This window comes from Myotis myotis, unplaced genomic scaffold, assembly GCF_014108235.1.
Source record: "Myotis myotis isolate mMyoMyo1 unplaced genomic scaffold, mMyoMyo1.p scaffold_m19_p_10, whole genome shotgun sequence".
Lineage (NCBI taxonomy): Eukaryota > Metazoa > Chordata > Mammalia > Chiroptera > Vespertilionidae > Myotis > Myotis myotis.
In genome coordinates, this window is record NW_023416314.1 from 44,567,981 (window position 1) to 44,589,353 (window position 21,373).

The window sequence follows — 21,373 nt, forward strand, 5'->3', positions numbered from 1 at the left end:
TTATTCAAACCTATTTTTGTACCTGCTTTAGAATTTAATATTCACAGCAGGTCTAGGCAGAACACTAACTGGGTATTTAAATCATTAATCTGACGTTATAAGATAGGTCCAAGGATAATCAAGGGCATGGAGGGACAGAATATAGCTTTCTATTAAGAGGGAGATGATTTAATCTTTCTGGAAGGATATATGTTCATGTTTGATGACTGAATAATATATTTATGTAGTGACCTCTTAACGTTTGGCTATTGCTGTGATACCTATTAGATGGTTCCTTATCAAAATACAATGAAAAGAGTCAGAAACTGAGAGATTAAGCGGTAAAGTCAGTTACCAGTGAATCTCATTGGATTCATGTTGGCCATCTAAGGGGCCTTTGATATTACAAAACTAAGGGATCATTTTAGCAAAATTTTTCCAAGAATCTATTTGGTTCTAGGAAACTGAAGAAACAGCACAGAATGGAGCACTGGAACTCCACCCTTGGAAGTGGCTTCATATTGATGGGGATTCTGAAGGACAGTGAGTCTCCTGAGCTGCTCTGTGCCATCATCACAATTCTGTACATGTTGGCGCTGACCAGCAATGGCCTGCTGCTCCTGGTCATCACAATGGACACCCGGCTCCACGTGCCCATGTACCTCCTGCTTGGGCAGCTCTCACTCATGGACCTCCTCTTCACGTCTGTTGTCACTCCCAAGGCCCTAGTGGATTTCCTTCGCAGTGAAAACACCATCTCCTTTGGGGGCTGTGCCCTTCAGATGTTTCTGGCACTGACTCTGGGTGGTGCAGAGGACCTCCTACTGGCCTTCATGGCCTATGACAGGTATGTGGCCATTTGTCATCCTCTGAACTACATGGTCCTCATGAGTACAAGGGTCTGCTGGCTCATGGTGGCCACATCCTGGATTCTTGCATCCCTGAGTGCCTTTGTATATACCATGTATACCATGCACTATCCCTTCTGCAAAGCCCGGATGATCAGGCACCTGCTTTGTGAGATCCCTCCTCTGCTGAAGTTGGCCTGTGCAGATACCTCCAGATACGAGCTCATGGTGTATGTGATGGGTGTGACCTTCCTGATGCCCCCTCTTGTTGCTATCCTGGTCTCCTACACACTAATCCTATTCACTGTGCTCCACATGCCCTCAAATGAGGGGAGGCAGAAAGCCCTAGTCACCTGTTCTTCCCACCTGACTGTGGTCGGGATGTTCTATGGAGCTGCCACGTTCATGTACATCCTGCCCAGTTCTCTGCACAGCCCCAAGCAGGACAACATCATCTCCGTTTTCTACACAATTGTCACTCCAGCCTTGAACCCCCTCATCTACAGCTTGAGGAATAAGGAGGTCATGGGGGCCTTGAGGAGGGTCATGGGGAAATACATGCTGAGGACACACCCCACCTTCTAGGGAGGGATCATGGCTTGATTCTGAAATTTATTCATCATCAAACTCAGATTTCTGAGAGAGTCAGATAATCACGATAGAAACACCACAGTGCAGAGTAGAACTTGACTTGTCAACTGCTCTTTTTTTGGGGGGGTGGGGGGTGGGTAAGAGATCAATCGAAGGACTTGTATGCATGCATATAAGCATAACCAATAGACACAAGACACTGTGGGGTAGGGGAGGCCAGGGGAATGTCAAGGGGGGAAAAAAGGAGACATATGTAATACTCTTTGTAATACTTTAAGCAATAAAACAAAATTTAAAAAAAATAAATCTTCTTTCCGTGAGGCTACTTAGAAGGTATAAGTCATACCCTGTTAAAAATGTACTCGGTATTTTCCCAGGTAACTACTGCATTTAAAAGATCTAGGGGCCTTTGCCAACTGGGATGTGACATCTAACCTTGGGAGTCCAAACAGACCAACATTAGCCCCAAAGAAAAGAAAGTTTCAAATGGAGGCCTAAGCAAGACTCATACATCAGGGGAGGGAACCTTAAGATTTATGCAAATTTTAGACTAACTGACCCTGTTAAAGATCACGTAGGCAGCCTCATTTAATGCCCAAAGTAGCAGTAGTTTGCATGTATTTGCTTCACGTTCACTCCCTTTTCCAAACATCAGCTATTATGGAAACTTCCCCACCTGCATACTCCAACAGGTGATTTTTGTTTGTCTTTTTGTTTGTTTTTGGCATGGAGATGTTTTTATATTACTCTGAATCCAAATATTACTGAAATGAATAAAATAAAAAGTTAAGGCAGCTCATCAGCAAGGTCCACGGTAAATAACTATGCTTTAACACAGACACAAAACAAAACTGCTTTCCCATTTTCTTAAGGTTGTCTTGAAATCTCCCTACATTTGCGAAGGGCTCATATGCTTAATGTGCGTGGATGTGTCTGTGTGTTTGTTCTGAAAAACAAGGGGTCAACATAATGAATTTATATTCATTTCCTGGTAGCTTAAGTATGCCTGCTACTACAATTTGTTTATAGGTTTGAAAACATTTAAACAAAAGTTGTGAGTTGTTTTGAAGCTTCAAAATAACATGGCTCATGTAAGTGGCAGAATTTTTTAGAATACTGCATTTTTTTTGCAAATTTGCTAACATTTTCTTTTTTTCAATAATAAAACATTAGTCTATCTTTAACACTAAAAGTTCTTTTTCAAATATTAATAACATTAAGAATACTAGAAGTAGGCAAAAGCCAACTGAAATCTCCTACGGAGAGATAATCTCTACACATATTTAGATGCATTTCCTTCCCTTTTTAATGCAGGCATGCATTTTCCTGAGTTGCTTTGTGCATGTAAAATATTTTTTCGCCTATTAATATCTAGTGATTTTCCCCTCTGCATTATATGGTGGCAGCATAGAGCAGTGACAAAGAACCCGGGGTCAGGGTCAGAGTACCGGGCTTTGAATTCAGTACACTCCACACTTACTTATACAGCCGTCCCCCCAGCCCTTCTCTGCAGTTTGGCTTTCTGCGGTTTCAGTTACCCAGGGTTAATCATGGCCTGAAAATATTTAAACGGAAAATCCCAGGAATAATTCATACGTTTTAAACGGCACCTCATTGTGAGGAGCATGATGAAATCTCGCGCTGACCTTCCCAGGACGAGAACCACGCCTTCCTCCAGCCTCTCCTCGCCGCACAGGCTCCACCAACTATTCACTGAGTAGCCCTCGCGGTGGTCAGATCGACCTCCTGATATCGCGATGCTGGTGCTCAAGTAATCCTCATTTTATTCGTTATGGCCCCAAAGCTCAAGAGTGGCGATTGTGGCAGTTTGGATATGCTAAAGAGAAGCTGTAAAATGCTTCCTCTAAGTGAGAAGGCGCAAGTTCTCCAGGTAAGCAATGTTATCCTCTATCATCATCACGGGAAGCAGGGTGAGTACAGTACAATATGTTTTGAAAGAGAGACCACATTCACGTAACTTTGATTACAGGTCATTGTTCTCTTTCATTATTAGTTGTTGTTGTGAATCTCTGAGCCTAATTCACAGGGTTTGGTATTATCCAGTTTCAGACACCCACTGGGGGTCCTATCCCCTGAGAATAAGGGGGGACCACTGAATATAATTTTGAGCAAGTTACTTAAGCTCTCTGGACCTTAGTCTGCACATTTAATACTGTAATTTGGCAGTAATAGTAAGGCCCACTTCATAGTTATTGTGAGGATTAAATAAGTTCGTAGACATAAATGCAAGGCATTTTAGAACCTGGTGCCCTGGCTGAGTGGCTCAGTTGATTGGAACGGGGTCCTGTGCACCAAAAGGTTTCAGGTTCGATTCCTGGTCAGGGCATGTACCTACATTGTGCTTAGATCCCTGGTCAGGACCCATCCAGGAGGCAACTGATTAATGTTGCTCTCTTACACCTTTTCCTCCCCCCCTTTCCTCTCTCTCTCTTAAAATCAATAAAAACATATCCTGGGGTGAGGATAGAAAAAAATAGAACAGCACATGGCATATAATGAGTATTTAATAAACCTTAACTCCTACATGAATAAATAGCCTTGAAAACACTTTTATGTGTTAACAAAACATTACATCATATGGATGCTTTGTAATAGAATTAGCTATTTCATCACTATTGTAAATTTAATAGTGATGGTGTGTGTGTATGTGTATGTATAAAAACAATGTTAATCTCTTAGGTGTATAAGTAATATTTTCCCCTTAGAATAAATTTTTGAGTAGAATTTTAGAATCAAGGTCAAATCTATGTAATATTCTTAATATAAAAAGATATCGATTTTTTAAAATGTTAAACATTTTGCATTTTTACCAGCAATATGTAAGTGTACTTTAACCCACCACACCTTTCCCATGTTAAATTTAACAAGTAAATAGTCTTTACTCTTTTATTAGGCTTAACATTTAAATCTATTGTTTTATTTTGCATAATTCATTTATTTAGAATATTTCTTATTGAGTTGTTGTTCTTTACAGACTAAGGATGCCAACACTTTGTTATATTTATGGTAAAAACTTTTTTTCAAATTTATTTGTTATTTGACTTTTCAGTATCTCCATGATAAGGATTTTTGGACAGAGAAGTATTAAAAATATTTGTGTTGTGAAATCTACCCACCTTATCTTGTTTTCTTTCAGTGATTTTACTGTTAGGATGTAATTTTCTATTCTACCTTTTGATGGTAGAATATATTTTATATATTTAAATTTATATATTTTATTTTTCTTAATCATTTTACAATTTGCATTTAACTTTTATAATAAATTCATCTTGATATGGTGAGTTTTTAACTTTGTTGTCAAAGTTGCCTTTTCTATTGATATTTTAAAATAATCCTTCCCTTTTCTGTTAACTTCTATTTCTTTCATCACATATTATGTTTTCACAGACACAGTATTAAGCTACATTTCTTGGCTATTCAGTTCTAGCTCCATTCTCTTTACTCTTTCTGAAGGTATCTGATTCTATTATCTGCTTCATAAAAGCTCACAGGTAATTTGATTGTGAGTATATTTGACAACAATAAATTAATGTGTAATTGGGGCTTTTTTTTTTTTTCTTCAATATTCAGCCATGCCTTCCAGAACACAGCACACTACTGCACTTCTTGAACCCAGTCTCAGTTCCTTTCTTAAAGTGACTATTTCACACCTTTGGTCTCCGCTGATGACCTTACTCCATACTTCACTTGGAATAGAAAGGAAGTTTCTATTCCTATGGGGTGAGAAGGGGAAGGAAGGGAAATAAGAAAGGGCAGCCTCCTACCTTCACCTCTTCAAATCTTCCCTCTATATACTGCACATTCATGCCCTGCTTTCCCCCTTCACAACTGTCCATCAAAGGCTGATCCTCCACTAGTGATGTAATTGACAAATATGCCTTTATGTATGTTGAAATTTAGTATATATTAGAGCAGCATTTGAAATTAGTGGAGAAAATGACTAGCCATGGTATTAGAAAGAAATAGTTAAATGTTCAGGGGGAAATGTATTATACTAACTCACGTATGTAAATTCTCCTAAAATGAATTCCAGATATTTTAACGATCTAATGGTTAAAAACAAAGTCCTAATGTCAGACTCCCCACTCCAGATTCATGTCCCTCTTGTTCCCCTGTATTTATGTGGGACCATATGATTGAGTTTTAATAAATGGCATGTGAGCAGATGTGATGTTTGTCGATCCAACTAGAATTTATGTAAATGAAACAAACTTCTACCTGTTGAGCCACTAGATTTGAGAGTTATCTGTGAGAGCAGGGGTCAGCAAACATGTCCCTGAGGCTATGCTTTTTTTTTACAAATGAAGGTTTGATGGAACACATTTATTTTTGTATTGTCTATTTCCCCACTACAGTGATAGAGTTGAGTAGTTGTGATGGAGACAGTATGGCCACAAAGCCAAAAGTATTTATTATCTGGTCCTTTAAAGAAAAAGTTTGCTGATCCCTATATTATAGCAACTAGCATTACCTTATATAAAGGAAAACTAGAACTATAAATAGAAAACAACGTAGGAGACTATATATTATGGTCGGGGTGAGGAAAGCCTCTTTTTTTAAAAAAAAAATACATTTTATTGATTTTTTACAGAAAGGCAGGGAGAGAGATAGAGAGTTAGAAACATCGATGAGAGAGAAACATCAATCAGCTGCCTCCTGCACACTCCCTACTGGGGATGTGCCCACAACCCAGGTACATGCCCTTGACCGGAATCGAACCTGGGACCCTTCAGTCCGCAAGCCGACGCTCTATCCACTGAGCCAAACCTGTTTTGGCAGGAAAGCCTCTTAGTAAAAAAAAAAAAAACAAAAAAAAACCAAACAAAAAAAAAAAAAAAACCTTTAGGTCAGTGGTTCTCAACCTTGGCTGCACATTAGAATCACCTGGGAACATTTTTATAATCCTGATTTCTGGGCCTCACCCTCCGGAAATTCTGTTTCTTTGTTACTAATGTTGTGGCCTCACCCCATAACAAAGAAACAGAATTTCCAGAGGATGAGGCCCAGAAATCAGGATTTTAAAAGATTCCCAGGTGATTCTAATGTGCAGCCAAGGTTGAGAACCACTGCTGTAGGTAGTCCTCCCTGCTTAGTCTGCCTTGCTGCCTCTTAACCCCAGCACACCTTTACCTGGTTAGCTCTATCACCTTTTGGTTTTCAACTTAGAAGTCACTTCCTTAGGAATGCATTCTGTATGCTTTCTAAAAGTCTCTGTCATTCCGTTATTCTGCTGTAATAATCTTTGCAAAGGTAAAAAAAAAAAAAAGAAAGACTGAATTGACAAGTTCTATAGTCCTTTATCAATACATAAAACTCAGCCATTTGAGAAATCTTTCCTGGAAGGCTTCTCATTTCACCACTCTGGCACATCTTTATTCAATTCTCCTCTCCTTCTCTGATTCTTACGGCTCCAACCTTGATTGGTTACACTTCATCCACCTTGAAATACTTGTAACTCCAAGGTTCTGGCATAGATTCTTTCCCACTATCTTTCTCCAACATCACATCTCATCCAGGATTGCACTTCAGAATTACACTAGAATATTTTTACAAAACATATGTATTGCCTCCATCTTTGCCACCCTTATGCTTGGCAACAGGACCAGGCACTTGCATTTTAGTAGAATTCTTTCAAGATTGCAATGCATGCACTTAATTTCCTGGATAAAAATTTTGGCACACTGTGCCGTGCCGGCTCGGCCAAGGGTGAACCTGAGTGGGGGTGATGAACGGCTTAGAAAAGACAGACAAGAGAATGAAAAGCTGGGTCTCGGTGGGACCCTGCTTCTGAGAGACAGCGACCACGCCCACAAGCTGTGTATTTTATAGCAGATGCCATGAGGCAAAGTAAAGGCATGATCAAGTTGTTTACAACATTCTGGTGGGTTTCAGTCCCACTCCACTACATGCACCTGAACTCTATCACTCAGGCACATGGGGCCACGTATTCAGATCACAAGCTCAAGCTTACAACTATAGCTGTTGGCTATAATTGTGCTGGGAGGGCTCTGCCCTTCAAACTGGGACTTGCACGTGGCAATGAGAGGACAGTGCCCTCTCAGTAGTCCAAGGCTTGAACCTGTCCAAAACACTGTGGTCGCGCCCCACAGCACACGTTCTTAGGTTTGTCAAACCCCACTTGCAGGAAACTTCTAAATATATTTCTCCAGTCAATATCTCTCTTCTAAACTCTAGGTTTTTTCATTTATTCAAAATGATATTTCTTGAGCTATAACAGTGGATGGCACTATCCTACAAGTGGTAATACAGAAGTCAACAAAGGAGTCGGTCTTTATTGCCATGGAATTATAGTCTAGTGGAGGAGTCAGACATTAAGCAAGTAATTACATAATTACTTTACATAAAAGCCATTCCATTGCCTAAAAAGCAGTATAACACTTTTAATGTGCTTAAGAATCAACTGGGTCTTGTTACAAATTTAGGTTCCTGAGATCATCTGCCCTACCCCATCTTATGAATCATTTCGAGTCATGATGTGCAAAACTATGGTCTACATCATAAATGCTTTACTACAGCACAAAACAGTGTCCCATCCCTCCTTTTCTGAAAATTTTCTATCACTGTCATATGAATTCATCAATCTTCAGCATTTTCAGGATTATATGCTGGGCCAATTTGTTAGAATTCAATTCAAAGCATTTCTCAATTTAGACTCTGACTTACTTTTCAGCTTTATTTTTTAAATTTTTAATCATTTTTTTATTTTTCAATTACAGTTAACATACATTATGTTACAGTTACTATACATTATATTAGTTTCAGGTGTACAACCCATTGATTAGACATTTATATGCCTTATGAAATGATCACCCCAATAAGCCTAGTGCCTACCTAACACCATACATAGTAATTACAATATTATTGACTATATTCCCTATGCTGTACTTTACATCCCCATAACTATTCTGTAACTACCAAATTGGACTTCTTAATCCCTTCACCTTTTTCACCCATCCTCCTAATTCCCCTCCTCTCTGGCAAGTACCAAAATGTCTCTGTATCTATGAGTCTGTTTCTGTTCTACTTGTTTATTCTGTTTTTTAGATTCCACATATGGCATTTGTGGAATGTCAGTCTTTCCCTGCCTGACATTTCACTCAGTATAAAACCTTCTAAGTTTATCCATGTTGTTGCAGATAGCAAGATTTCATTCTTTTTTATGGCTAAGTCATATTCCATTGTATATATGTGCCACTTCTTCTTTACCCATTCACCTATTGACACTTAGGTTGCTTCCATATCCTGGCTGTTGTAAATAATATTGCAATGAACATATGGATGCATATGTGCTTTCATTTTAGTGTTTTGGCTTTCTTTGGATAAATACTCAGAGGTGAAATTGCTGAGTCCTTTTTTGTGTCTTGTTATAACCTTTGTTTTAAAGTCTATTTTGTCTGGTATAAGTATTGCTACCCCAGTGTTTTTTGCTTGTTTCCATTTTCATGAAATGTTTTATTTCCATTTCTTTACTTTCAGTCTGTGTCTCTTTCAATCTGAAGAGAGTCTCTTGGAGACAGCATATGTAAATGTCTTGTTTTGTTATCCATTCAGCCACTGTATGTCTTTTGATCAGAAAATTTAATCCATTTGCATTTAAAGCAATTGTTAATAGATATGTATTTATTGACATTTTATCATTTTTCTTGTTGTAATTAAAGAAGACCATTTAATATTTTTTGTAATACTATTTTGATGATGATAAACCCCTTTAGCTTTTTCTTGTCTGAGAAGCTCTTTATATGCCCTTCTATTCTAAATGATAACTTTGCTGGCTAAAGTAATCTTGGTTGGAGGTCCTTGTTTTTATCATTTATTTCTTGCCATTCCTTCTGGCCTGCAAAGTTTCTATTGAGAAATTAGCTGACAGTCTTATGGGAGCTCCTTTGTAGGTAACTAGCTGCTTTTCTCTTGCTGCTTTTAAAATTCTCCCTTTGTCTTTAACCTTTGGCATTATAATTATGATGTGTCTGGTATAGGCCTCTTTGGGTTCTTCTTGTTTGTGTCTCTGCACTTCCTGGACTTGTATATCTATTTCCGTGACCAGGTTAGGGAAATGTTTGTCATTATTTTTTCAAATAGGTTTTCAATTCCTTGTTCTCTCTCTTCTCCTTCTGCTATCCCCATGATGTGAATGTTGGTACATTTCATGCTGTAATAGAGGCTCCTTACATTATCCTCATTTTTTTTTAATTCTTTTTTCTTTTAGTGTTCTAATTAATTGTTTTCTGCTACCTTATTTTCCAAATTGCTGATTTGATCCTCTTCTATTGTTGATTCCCTGTAATGTATTCTTCATTTCATTTCTTTATTTCTTACTTTTTTTTCTTGTTTTCTAGTTCTGTTTCTATGTTTTCTAGCCCTTTGTTGAAGTATGTACTAAGTTCACCTACTCTTCCCCTAAGTTCATTGAGCATCCTTATAGCCAATGTTTTGAACTCTGCATCTGGTGATTACTTGTCTCCATTTTATTTATTGTTTTCTAGAGTTTTGATCTGTTCTTTCATTTGGGACATGTTTTCTTTTTTGGCTCCTCAGTTTGGCAGCCTCCTTGTATTTGTTTCTATATATTAGGTAGAGCTACTATGTCTCCCAGTCTTGGTGGAGTGGCCTTATGTAGTAGGTGTCCTGTAGGGCTCAATCACTTGAGCTGGGTGCTCCAGGTGCACCCCACCCCCCACCAGTATGGGCTGCATGCATTCTCCTATAGTAGTTGAGCCCTAATTGTTGTTGGTACATCAATGGGATGGATTTTATCCCCAGGTCAATCAGCTGAGAGACAACTGTGAAGGATTTGCTGTACAGGGGCCAACCCCACAGAACAGGACTTAACTTTAGCAGGGCTCTGGTGCCCACCATGTCTACCCCTTGAGTGTGTTGCTTGTGGAGGTGCTTCAGCAATACGGGCACTGGCTTTGATACCTCCCAGAAGGTGCAGGTCAAGGTCAGCCACCACTTGTGCCCTGCTTGGGGACACCCATCATGAGCTACAGAGCAACTTCTACTTATGGTGGGCTTAGAGGTGCCCAGGAGAGGCCAAACTGTGAACCAAGGCCAGCTGCTACTAGTGCTGAGCCTGGAGCCACTTAGCAAGAAGTATGGGGTACATGAAGGCCAGATGCTGCTTGTTTGAGATATTTTTAGGAAAGTCCAAAGCATGAGCTAAGACAGGCTGTTTGTATGGAAAAGCCACTGGAAACAGCTTGGGTGGGCCTGCAAGTTGAGTGGGGTGGGATCTCAGTCCAAGGGCAGGACAAAGTGTTTTAGCCAGGTTGATGGAGACTCAGATATGGCAACCAACTGTACCTTCAGAGTTGGTCTCAGCAAATGAACAATGGCTTCTACCAGCACTTCTCTCTGGGAGAAAGCCGCTCCCTCCAGCCTTTGCTCTCTGATGCCACACAATTCATTTCCTTTCTGTATGACCTTGGCATCTTTTGAGCTGCTGCCCCAGTGCTGAAGCTCAGAGTGCATGAGTCTGTGAGGGCTTTTAAGTGGAACACCTGGGACTCTGGCAGCATTTTGTCTCACTCAGCCAAAATCTCTGCTGGTATTTGCAGCCAGAAGTTATGAAGACTTCTCATGCAGGGGCTGGAAACCTGGGATGGAGGCCTGGTGTGGGGGACCATTTGCTTATCAGGGCGCATCTAGACCACTGATATAACCCTCCCAGTTCTTAGCTACTACACATGGGTATTTGACCAGCCTAGTCTGCAACTCTGCCCTTCCTACTAATCTCCACGTGACTGCTTCTTTATTTTTTAGTTATAAGACTTCATGCAGTTCTCAATGATGATTGTTTTGTACTTTAGTTGTAATTTAATTTTTATGTGGTTGTGGGAGGACGTGAGCACCACATTTACTTATGCTGCCATCTTGACTGGAACCTTTTCAGCTTGTATTTCATAATTTTCCTAATGTTATGCATACTCTTAAAACAATTATACCACTTTTTATTCCTTAAATGTGTTCTCTTTTAAATTTCATAAATTATTAAATTTCTGAAATATAATACCATGTTAGAAATATAATACCATGAAGACTTTAATTCATGTTTCCAGTTTCTAGAAATATACCTGGGATATATAATAAGCATTCAAAATATGTTTAATGAGTTCATGCAAGAATGAAGGAAATGACTCTATTTGCCAGAAATGCATTATTGTATTTGTGATAGTTTTATTTATTTATTTGGTTCTTTGTTTTTTATATGTATAGTTGTATGTCTACTTGTTTTAATTTCCTTATTAGCTTGATGGGCTTGGAGAGTAGTGACTGTTTGTTTATCTGCATTTTATTTCTTTCCTTCCTTCCATCCTTCCTTCTTTCCTTTCTTTTTACTTCCTTTCCTTCCTTCCTTTTTATAATCCTTTCCTATGTCTATCAAGACACCTTGTTTTGAATAGGTAATTTGTTGAATTTATCTAAGAAGAGCTAGGAGAAGAAAGAAAAAAGGGGAGGGATGGAATGAAATGGGACAAGTTCACCACAAAATCACTTGTCTCTATATTTCTAAAATTGTTATCAGAACCAGAGATCCCCACCTTCAAAAAGACTATTTTGCAGTCACTCTCCTGAGAGCCCCTTTGACATCCTTGTTCCTCAGACTGTAAATGATGGGGTTCAGCATGGGTGTCACTGCAGAATAGAAGACAGAGATCATTTTATCCCTTTCATTCATTATCTTGGAGTTTGGCCTCATGTAGGCAAATATTGCTGAGCCATAGAAGAGGACAACAACAATGAGATGGGAGCCACAGGTGGAGAAAGCCTTGAGCCTCCCCTCCCCAGACTGCATCTGGATCACAGTGGAGATAATATGCCAGTAGGAGACAAGGATCAGGGAGACAGGAGCTAAGAGGATGACCACACCCATTGCAAAGATGGCCATTTCCGTGCTGTAGGTATCTGCTGAAGCCAGCTTCAGGAGTGCAGGAGGTTCACAAAAAAAATGGTTAATGATATTGTTCCCTCGGTAGGGCAGACGCAATGTGAATGTGGTGTCCACCAGAGACACAAATGCTCCACTGGCCCAGGACCCTGTAGCCAGCTGGACACATACCCAATGTGTCATGATGGTGGAGTAGTGCAGGGGCTTGCAGACAGCCACGTACCGGTCATAGGACATCACTGCCAGCAGAGCACACTCTGTACACCCAACCAGCAGTAAAACAGCTATTTGTGTTGAGCACCCAACAAAGGAAATGGTTTTCCTCTTTACCAGGAAGTGGACTAGCACCTGCGGGACTGTAGTAGTGGAAAAACAGAGATCAGCAAAAGACAGGTTTCTGAGGAAAAAATACATGGGCGTGTGGAGTCTGGAGTCCATGTGAGTGAGCACAATGATGAGCAGGTTTCCCAGCACAGTCAGCAGGTAGATGATCAGAAAAAGGAAGAAGAGCAGGACTTGTGTCTGTGGATCCTGTGAAAGGCCCAGGAAGATAAATTCAGTCACATAGGTTTGGTTTTCTTCTCCCATGAATATTTATATTACTGTTTATAGGAAGCACCAAGAAAAGAAACATATCAGTTATTTTTTTAAAAATCTGAGTAACTTAGATGTTTGATAAACAGTATGTAAAACTACGCTATTGATCTTCATTCTTAAAAGCTTCCATATGTCAGAAGACAGAGTTCTCTTTTTGTTCAGTAGTTCTGACAGTTGAAAGATATTTTTGATTTTCTCTCTTCCTGAATTTTTTATTAGCACCAGAGGGCATAAATGAGCCTGCATATGCTATAGGACCAAACCTTGGTTGGGCTACACATAGTCCTGAGAAGACTATATTGCGTTCACAGTGCATCCTTCCTTTAATGTAGATTTGAGAATCAAACAAATTGATATTGCTTTAAGCCAGTTAGATTTTTATGCAGTAAACTGTCTGATAGCACTTATGAAGGCTGATTTTTTTTTCATCATATTTACAAAATAATCCCAAAGAAACACTCTGAGCAAGGAATGGGAATTTAGAGGAAGATATAGTAGTCTGTAATCTTGGTCCTTAACCAAATTCTTCTGTCATTTGTTTTCAATGTGAAGAGGGTGCTGAGGAACATCAACAAAAACAGCTGCTTCATTGGTCATTGCATTTAGTAGCGTCTTTTAAATGTGCCCTCATCTGTCCTTCACACTTGTATAAGACCCTTGGCATTAATAGTACTAAATATCATGTATTGGGCACTTTTCTGGTGCCAATAATTATTAATATTTATTTTACATTCTTTTTATTTTACATCCTCTTTAAATTCATATGAAATAGTTATTATTATTCACAGTATACAGATGATAAAACAGACTCAGAGAAATTTTCAAACTGGTTCCTCCCAGTGGTTCTCAACCTTGGCTGCACATTAGAATCACCTGGGAATCTTTTTAAAATCCTGATTTCTGGGCCTCATCCTCCAGAAATTCTGTTTCTTTGTTACTAATGTTGTGGCCTCACCCCATAACAAAGAAACAGAATTTCCGGAGGATGAGGCCCAGAAATCGGATTTTAAAAAGATTCCCAGGTGATTCTAATGTGCAGCCAAGGTTGAGAACCACTGCTTCTAAGCCTTCCTCACTTGTTCTGTATCCTGCAATTCTTTTTCTTTCTTATTCAAAAACTGGTTGTAGAAGAGGTTAAACTTTCACCTAATTCTCTATGCTTATTCCCCACACTCACTCCTTGAAGACAAGCCCACAGACATTCTCAATTTTAAGGGTTTTCGAGCTAATCTGCTATGACAGAGCTCTCTGTAGGCACAAAAATAACAGTCAGACATATTTTAACAGATATTTTAAAACTTTTTTGAGGGGTCTTGCCCATGACAATAGAAAAAAGAAACAAATATTAAGAAAGGTGATAGCTGAAACAGGTTTGGCTCAGTGGATAGAGCATCGGCCTGCAGACTGAAGGGTCCCGGGTTCGATTCCGGTCAAGGGCATGTACCTGGGTTGCAGGCACATCCCCAATAGGAGATGTGCAGAAGGTAGCTGATCGATGTTTCTCTCTCATCGATGTTTCTAACTCTCTATCTCTCTCCCTTCCTCTCTGTAAAAAATCAATAGAATGTATTTAAAAAAAAAAAAAAAGAAAGGTGATAAAGATTATTTGAAGACAATCTGATTGTATATCTTTTTAAAAATTAAAAAGAGCCAATTTCAAGCCTTTGGCAACTGATAAGAAATATGATCTGGTGCAAGATGAAGTAATTGACAAATAAAAAATAAGATTTTTATTCAGTGGATACCACTGTAAACAAAATTAAAAAATAAAATAAATCTGAGGAAATATTTAACAGAAAAAAATTTTATTACTAACATATAAAGACCTCTTAAAATCAATAATGAAAGACATAGAACACATTCCAAAAAGTGGGCAAAGGATTTAATTATCCAATTCACAAAAAAATAAGTAAAACTGAATAATAAACATGAAACAAAAACATGCATATTAAAACAACAAATGAGATTTATTTGCCTTTTAGGTAAAACTTAAAATGCTGTTCCACCCAAGTCTGATGACAGGTTAGTAAGTGAAAAGCTAACCATCAGACTCTATATGTGATTTGTTACTTTAATCTTTTACATGGAGTGTGAATGGGTGTGTATTTATGTGTACCTGTGTATTTGGAGTGTGTGTGTATTTCCAGAGACATTTCTCCTGCAGTGAGAGTCCACTGAGAATGGACTGCCTCATTTGTAAGGAGAGAGCATACATAGCTCACTGATTGGAACTCTGCAGCTAAACTGAAGGGCTTGGAACCTGGTTTCTAATTAATGGATGACCAATAGCAAATTACTTAGCTTTTCTGTGGCTAGCTTTCCTCATCTGTAAAATGGTGACAATAAGTAATACATATCCTGTAGTGTTTAGAGATTAAATAAAATGTAAACCACTTAAAGAATTTAGGACAGTAAAGGCTAGCTCATAATATTATATAATATTTCATATAATAATGAGATCATGATCTAGAAGTAACTGCAAGATTGGGAAAATAGTTGTGACAGTCAAAGCATGGTAACACATGGCTGCTGTGTTTGACTGAGGAAAATGCTTATTCTCACTATTTTTAACCTTTGCATTCTTTTGCTCTTTGTTCATTCTTGGGTACTAGCCCTGTGTTGCTAGCAAAATTCAATGCGAAGACCAAATATCGCAGGGAATACAGTGTCTTTTAAATATGGGATTAAATATTTGTCTCCCTGGACTGAATTGCTTCTTCAGGTAGTAAATCATATATCACTTATCTCTATTATCTGTATAGCAATATACATAGAAGGGGTTTCAAAGTGAGTTGAATAAATAGACTCATGCCAACACTTCACACCAACACATTCACTCTCTCAAGAGAAATGTAAGTGAGAAAAGGGTACTATGTTGGCTATTGAGATATGAATTCTGATCTGAGGTTGGATCTTGGTTTAGAAAATCCCAGGATTGAGACTTTGTTTGTAGGTGCTCTCACTCCTGGGAGCATGCTCATACATTTCCCCTCCCTTCGCCTTCCCCTTCCACCTCCCTGCCCCAGACACCTTACCATTAGCTTCCTCATTCCCAAGCTCTAAGGGCCCTTCCTTTACTTCTATAGCTTGTTTCCTAAACCCATTTCTTCTGGGAATTACTTTTTCTACCTCTGTGATTTACCAAATAAGTGATCTCTTACAAATAAACAAACAAACAAAAAATCCCAGGATTGATCACCAGGTTAAAGAGAGTGAATGATCTGACTATCAGTGGCATCCAAATGAAGGGTGAGTTCAGTGTGACGGGGGACAGACACCAGGATCTGGGTATGCCTGCACACACAGGTTAGCATGCTCACACGGCCTTGTGTGGCCATCCAGGGATGTCTGACCACAAGAAGATCCTGTCTGTGAACCCTGGGGTAGAAAGTTCAGGTTTTATCCATCCTGCCTGTTCTCCCTGTCCAAACCCAAGTGACTAAAAGGAATGAGGAAGAAACCCCTGGATGGAGAGCATTGAGACAGCAAGAGGCAGAAGAGAATCTGGCAGGTTAGTTTTTAGTGCAAAAGAAGAGGCAGTAAGCGTCCACAGTCCTTGCAGGCACTCTCCTATCCCTGATCAATAGCTCAGTCCTCCCCAGAGGAGCTGTGAACAGGATTCATGAGGCTGTTACTCAGAAGCAGCAAAAAAGAACACATATTCTCTGCAGAAAACAAATGGAAAAGAGAGGGGCAGGAAAATGTAAGACAGAGCCTACTCCAAATGAACAGAATCAAGATTTCAGACTCTCTCAAAAGATTAATTCCCCCTAATCATCCTACCCACTCACCTGGCAGATTGGCAGGAGGCAAACACAGGACAATGGGGTCAGTGATGAAGAGGTAAGTTACTGGATGAAGGAAGGTGTGGTTTCTGCAGTTTGCTTATTCATATCCCCATAGGCAGACTCTACTGCTGTTTACCAAATATACTGACATCATCTGGGCTGAGTCTTATTCTATCCCAAGCCAAGGAGCACCATTTTATTAAAGTCCCCACGGAACCAGGCTGGAGGATTTTCCTAGAAAGAAGTCTTTAAAGCTGAGGTCCTAAGAGCCATTGTTAACAGGGCATCCCCTGGAGCAATCAGCGCTATTAACTTTTTCTAAACCTTTCTACAATGAGAGATACCCTGGGGCCTTTTTTATTTCTATCACAAACTAAAATACCTGAATATAATCTGATGCCAGATATTACACTACTATTTCTCAAATCATTCTAAGGACCTCTGGAGTCTCTAAGTACTTTGTCAGAATTTTTTAAAATAATGTTTCAATAATGATGCTAACACAAAAGGCAGCTGACATCAGTATATTCTACATTGTCTGGATGAAGCCAGGGGATTTCAAAACTCTTGTCTGCAATTGTACTCAAAGTGCTTTAATTACTAATGGGGAAAATTCTTGATTTTCCCACGAAACTCCCCCCTTTTTGAGTCTTTCCCATTATCCACAGAATTGCTCAGGTCAAAGACATAGCAGGAATATTTCATTTCTCTCTTTTTTCATCTTGTACATGCTATCTACCCACATGTCTTACCATCTTCTCTGCTTCCCACTTCTACACCCAGTTAAGATGGTCGTCTCTCCCCTGGGCTACTTCCCAGTCCTTCTGATTGCTTTTCTTGCTTCCATGCTTTTTTACCTACTATCCATTCTCCACACAATGACTCAAAGTGACTTTTTAAAATTACAATATCCGGAAAAAATAAAATAAAATAAAATAAAATAAAATTATAATATCCGGATGGCTTTCTATTGAACATAACATAGAACCAATCACCTCTTTGGGATTTCCAAGGCTACAGCCTTAGGTTGAACTGTATCATCCAAAAATATATGTCCACTTGGAACCTCAGAATGTGAACTTATTTGGAATAAAGGTCTGTGAAGATGTAATTAAGGGAAATCTCAAGACAAGATCATTCTGGAAGAGGGTGGACCCTAAACCCAGTGACAGATGTCCTTTTAAGATGAGGGGAAGACACAGGAACAGAGGAAAGAAGGCACTGTGAAGAAAGAGGTGGAGATTGGACTTGTGCTGCCATAAGCCAAGGAATACAAGAACTGGAACGTACAAGGAAGGCTGAGAGCACAGTGTACAGACACCTTGATGTTAGACTTTTGGCCTCTAGAACTATGAATTTCTGTTGTTTTGAGCCAGAGTTTGTGATAATTTATTATGGCAGCCCTAGGAAATGGATGCAAAGATCCCACTTTGGCCTTTGGCTGTTTCTGTAATCTCATTCATTGCCACTCTCCCAGTCACTCATCAGCTTCCAATCACTCTGACCTTTCTCTGTCCTGATCTCAGAAAGCTCATTCTGATCCAAGCCATTTAGACTCTGTTCTCTCTGCCTGGACCCTTTTCCCCCAAATCTCTCCTGGGTTGGTTCTTTCTTTTCAACTTTCTTGTCACAGCACAAACATTAATTTCTCCTTTAATTGAAATGTCAACTTCTCAGAAAGGCCTTTCCTGGCCACCTGCTTAAAATGGCAACCCACCCTTCCTTGCTTTTATTTTTCTCATAGCACTTATTACTATCAGATATATTATGTGATTTATTTTCACCTTCTTCTAAAATGTAAGTCTATGGGGATAGGAATTTTGAACTTCTTTCATTGCAATATATATTCAGCATCTAGAAGAGTTCTCAGTAAATATTTAGTTAATAAATGAACTCAAATTGTGCTATTGAAATCAATATCCTATGAGTAGATCTAATACAAAGTAAGAGTATTAAAACCTGTGGCATAAAAAAAGAAAACTTATTTCCTTTGAAAACTGAAAACTATTTGCTTTAGAAAACAAGGTAGTTCCTAGAATGTGGTGACTTTAGTAGCTTGTTAATTTCTCTATTGATGTAATTCATCTAGCCTCTGCTGCATAGTCATTAATATAGTGTGGCATCCAGTCAGAGACTGGTGTTTTCATTTACAAATATCTGTCAGTATCTGTGTTTTCTTACTCTGTTGACTCCACCATTTTCCTGTTGAGGTCAGTTATATTGTTTTTATATAAATCAAAGGTCATTCCAGTTATGTGATATGACTTCCCTGTTACTTAATGGCCAGCAAAGAGGAAGTAGAAAGGTGAGCTTTTGCTTGAATGGTCATGATGAGACAGGATAGTTAAATGTTAGGAAATTTTTTGACTAGTGGGAAAGGGGAAAACAGATGGTTAGACAAATAGGGCCAAACAATTCAAGCAATTTACAACCAGCTAGTGAATCACAAGACCTTATCTTCCCTAACCAAGGATACCAGAGAGCAAATGGTTTACACCTCTCCTCCTTAAATCACCCTAGTCAGGGAGATAGATAACAGAGACCCAATTAGTGTCATTAGTGCCAGCCAAACTGAAGGATGGATGAAGTCAGAGAGATAAGTAACAACAACAAGACAGTTGGAACCAAACAAATCCAAGGTAGAGGCAAAGCTTTCCAGAAAATGACCTTTGTTCCTTTATGTGCTAATTTTGGTACATCAATATATTAAAAAACACACCTGGAAAGCTGATGGATAATCTGCTGAAACCCTCCCCTGAGATCTCTAAGATTTCCACCTGCAAAGGAAATTAAAAAAAAAAAAAAAAAAGCTTCAAGACAAAAACAAAACAAACAAAAAACCAGCACAGCCACCTCAGGAGAAAGCTCACCTGTGAACTTTCTCCTACACTCTAAGTGTCCCCAAGAGACTTGCAACCAGGGGAGCCATAGGCCTCAGCAGCTTGTTCCTGGCTAACCTCCTGAACCTGTATCCAAGGCCCCTTTTCTCTGACTTTTCAATGAGTTAACCACAGCCCCACCCTGGCTCACTCCTGTCACTCTGACTTTTACTTCTCAGTGAGCTAACCACAGCCCTGCCTTAGCTCACTTAATATTTGTAGAAAGCCAAAGCAGCCCTGCCTAGGTTCTCTCCTGTTGCTTTTTCCATCCCTAGCCCTTCTTTGTTTCACTGTCCCCAGCTTTAATAAACACCTATTCAAAATCACTTGGACGACTGTTGTGATATCTTTCCTGCACAAAGAACCCACACACTACAGGCCCGTCCCTTTCTGGTGACAATGTCTAAAAGAAGTTGCTGTTATTTATAATATAGCTTCTCAAAGAAGCTTTAGTGCACGACCAGTTTTTTTTCTTGTATAGATGCATATTAGTCCACATAATCTGAAAACAATACACATCACATGTACATAGTGAATCTAGTTTTGCCCACAGTTATTCTCCCATGCAGAATCATTCTATACATGATGCATGCAATTCGGCAAGGATATCATCATAGAATTAATAGCATTAGCTCCTCAGAACAGGCCATAGACATTGAAGCTGCAGCAGCCAGAAGTCAACATGGCAATCCTGACTTTCATTTTCTCTGACTCATGCCTTCACCCACAATCTGTTTGCAGAAGCCTTAAGAGAAGGTCATGAAGTAAGAATAGAATTTCAAGTTGAGATGGTTCCCAGGAAAAAATAAATTGCTCCCATACTCTTTTCACTTTGGGGAAGGAGGGTTTGGCTATGGTAAACATTACTATCTTTATATGACAGAATCCCTACAAAAACCTCCATGGCAGATGAGGTGAGACAAGTCAGGGGATATATGTAATGAATCACAAAATAATGGAATATGTTTGTGTCATTGGACTTCTGCTAGGAAAAATGAAGAATGGGCAGAAATGGGCAAGCCAGTGATGGTCCCAGTTATGCTTTTTATGCTTACAGGCCCTGCAACCAGGAATTGGAATTGGTAGTATTTCTAAACACCAATAAAATATTGGGTTAGTTTCACTTAATACCTGGAGTTCAACTTTTAGTTGAGGGTTGGGGAGGGGCAGTATACATGCTGAATGTTGGTGAAAAGCTACAGGTAGGTCACTGGTGGTGCTTCTACTGTAACAAAGGGTTATATCGGTAATTAGAAAAGAACAAAGGGGCCATTTCACCCCACAGAACAATACCCAACTTCTGGGGTTACTTCCAATATGTCAGCCATTCTCTTTCACTTCCCCCAAATGAGAACTTAATGGGTACTGGCAAAAGCAAGCCTGCAGAAGAGGGGAGAACATTTCTGAGGGGAAACAGCTGTGTCACAGGAGTTTCTGACCTGAAAGTTCTGATGTAGGCACGTTGTTTCTCATTCTAGTTTCCTCAAACCTGCAATTGTCCTTGGAGGGAAGCAGTGTGTGATATATGAAAGATGTTTGCTGGAATCCCACACATTATTGTCTATGCCAACAGCTCCCCCATGTGTCTCTGAATTGGCAACAGCAGTATTTTGTGACTCTACAGAATAAAAAATAAGATTCCATATCAGAGCTTCAAGGTATCATTGATATTTTCTCACAGGGAATGAAGCATCTAGCATATTGACATCAGTTAGAATTCCAAGGTCTGTGGATGGCTAGAAATGATATTGACATAAGATG

General features: G+C 39.2%; 2 protein-coding genes across 2 annotated transcripts; one reads left to right on the plus strand and one right to left on the minus strand.

Annotated features, from left to right (window-relative positions):
* The first annotated feature begins 461 nt into the window (after positions 1-461).
* On the plus strand, positions 462-1,412 carry LOC118663343 (olfactory receptor 2AG1). Its single transcript, XM_036322827.1, has one exon. It carries the CDS (start codon positions 462-464, stop codon positions 1,410-1,412), a length of 951 nt encoding a protein of 316 aa, XP_036178720.1.
* A 10,600-nt stretch (positions 1,413-12,012) lies between these two features.
* Positions 12,013-12,936, minus strand: LOC118663350 (olfactory receptor 2D3-like). Its single transcript, XM_036322839.1, has one exon. It carries the CDS (start codon positions 12,934-12,936, stop codon positions 12,013-12,015), a length of 924 nt encoding a protein of 307 aa, XP_036178732.1.
* Between the last annotated feature and the right edge of the window lie 8,437 nt (positions 12,937-21,373).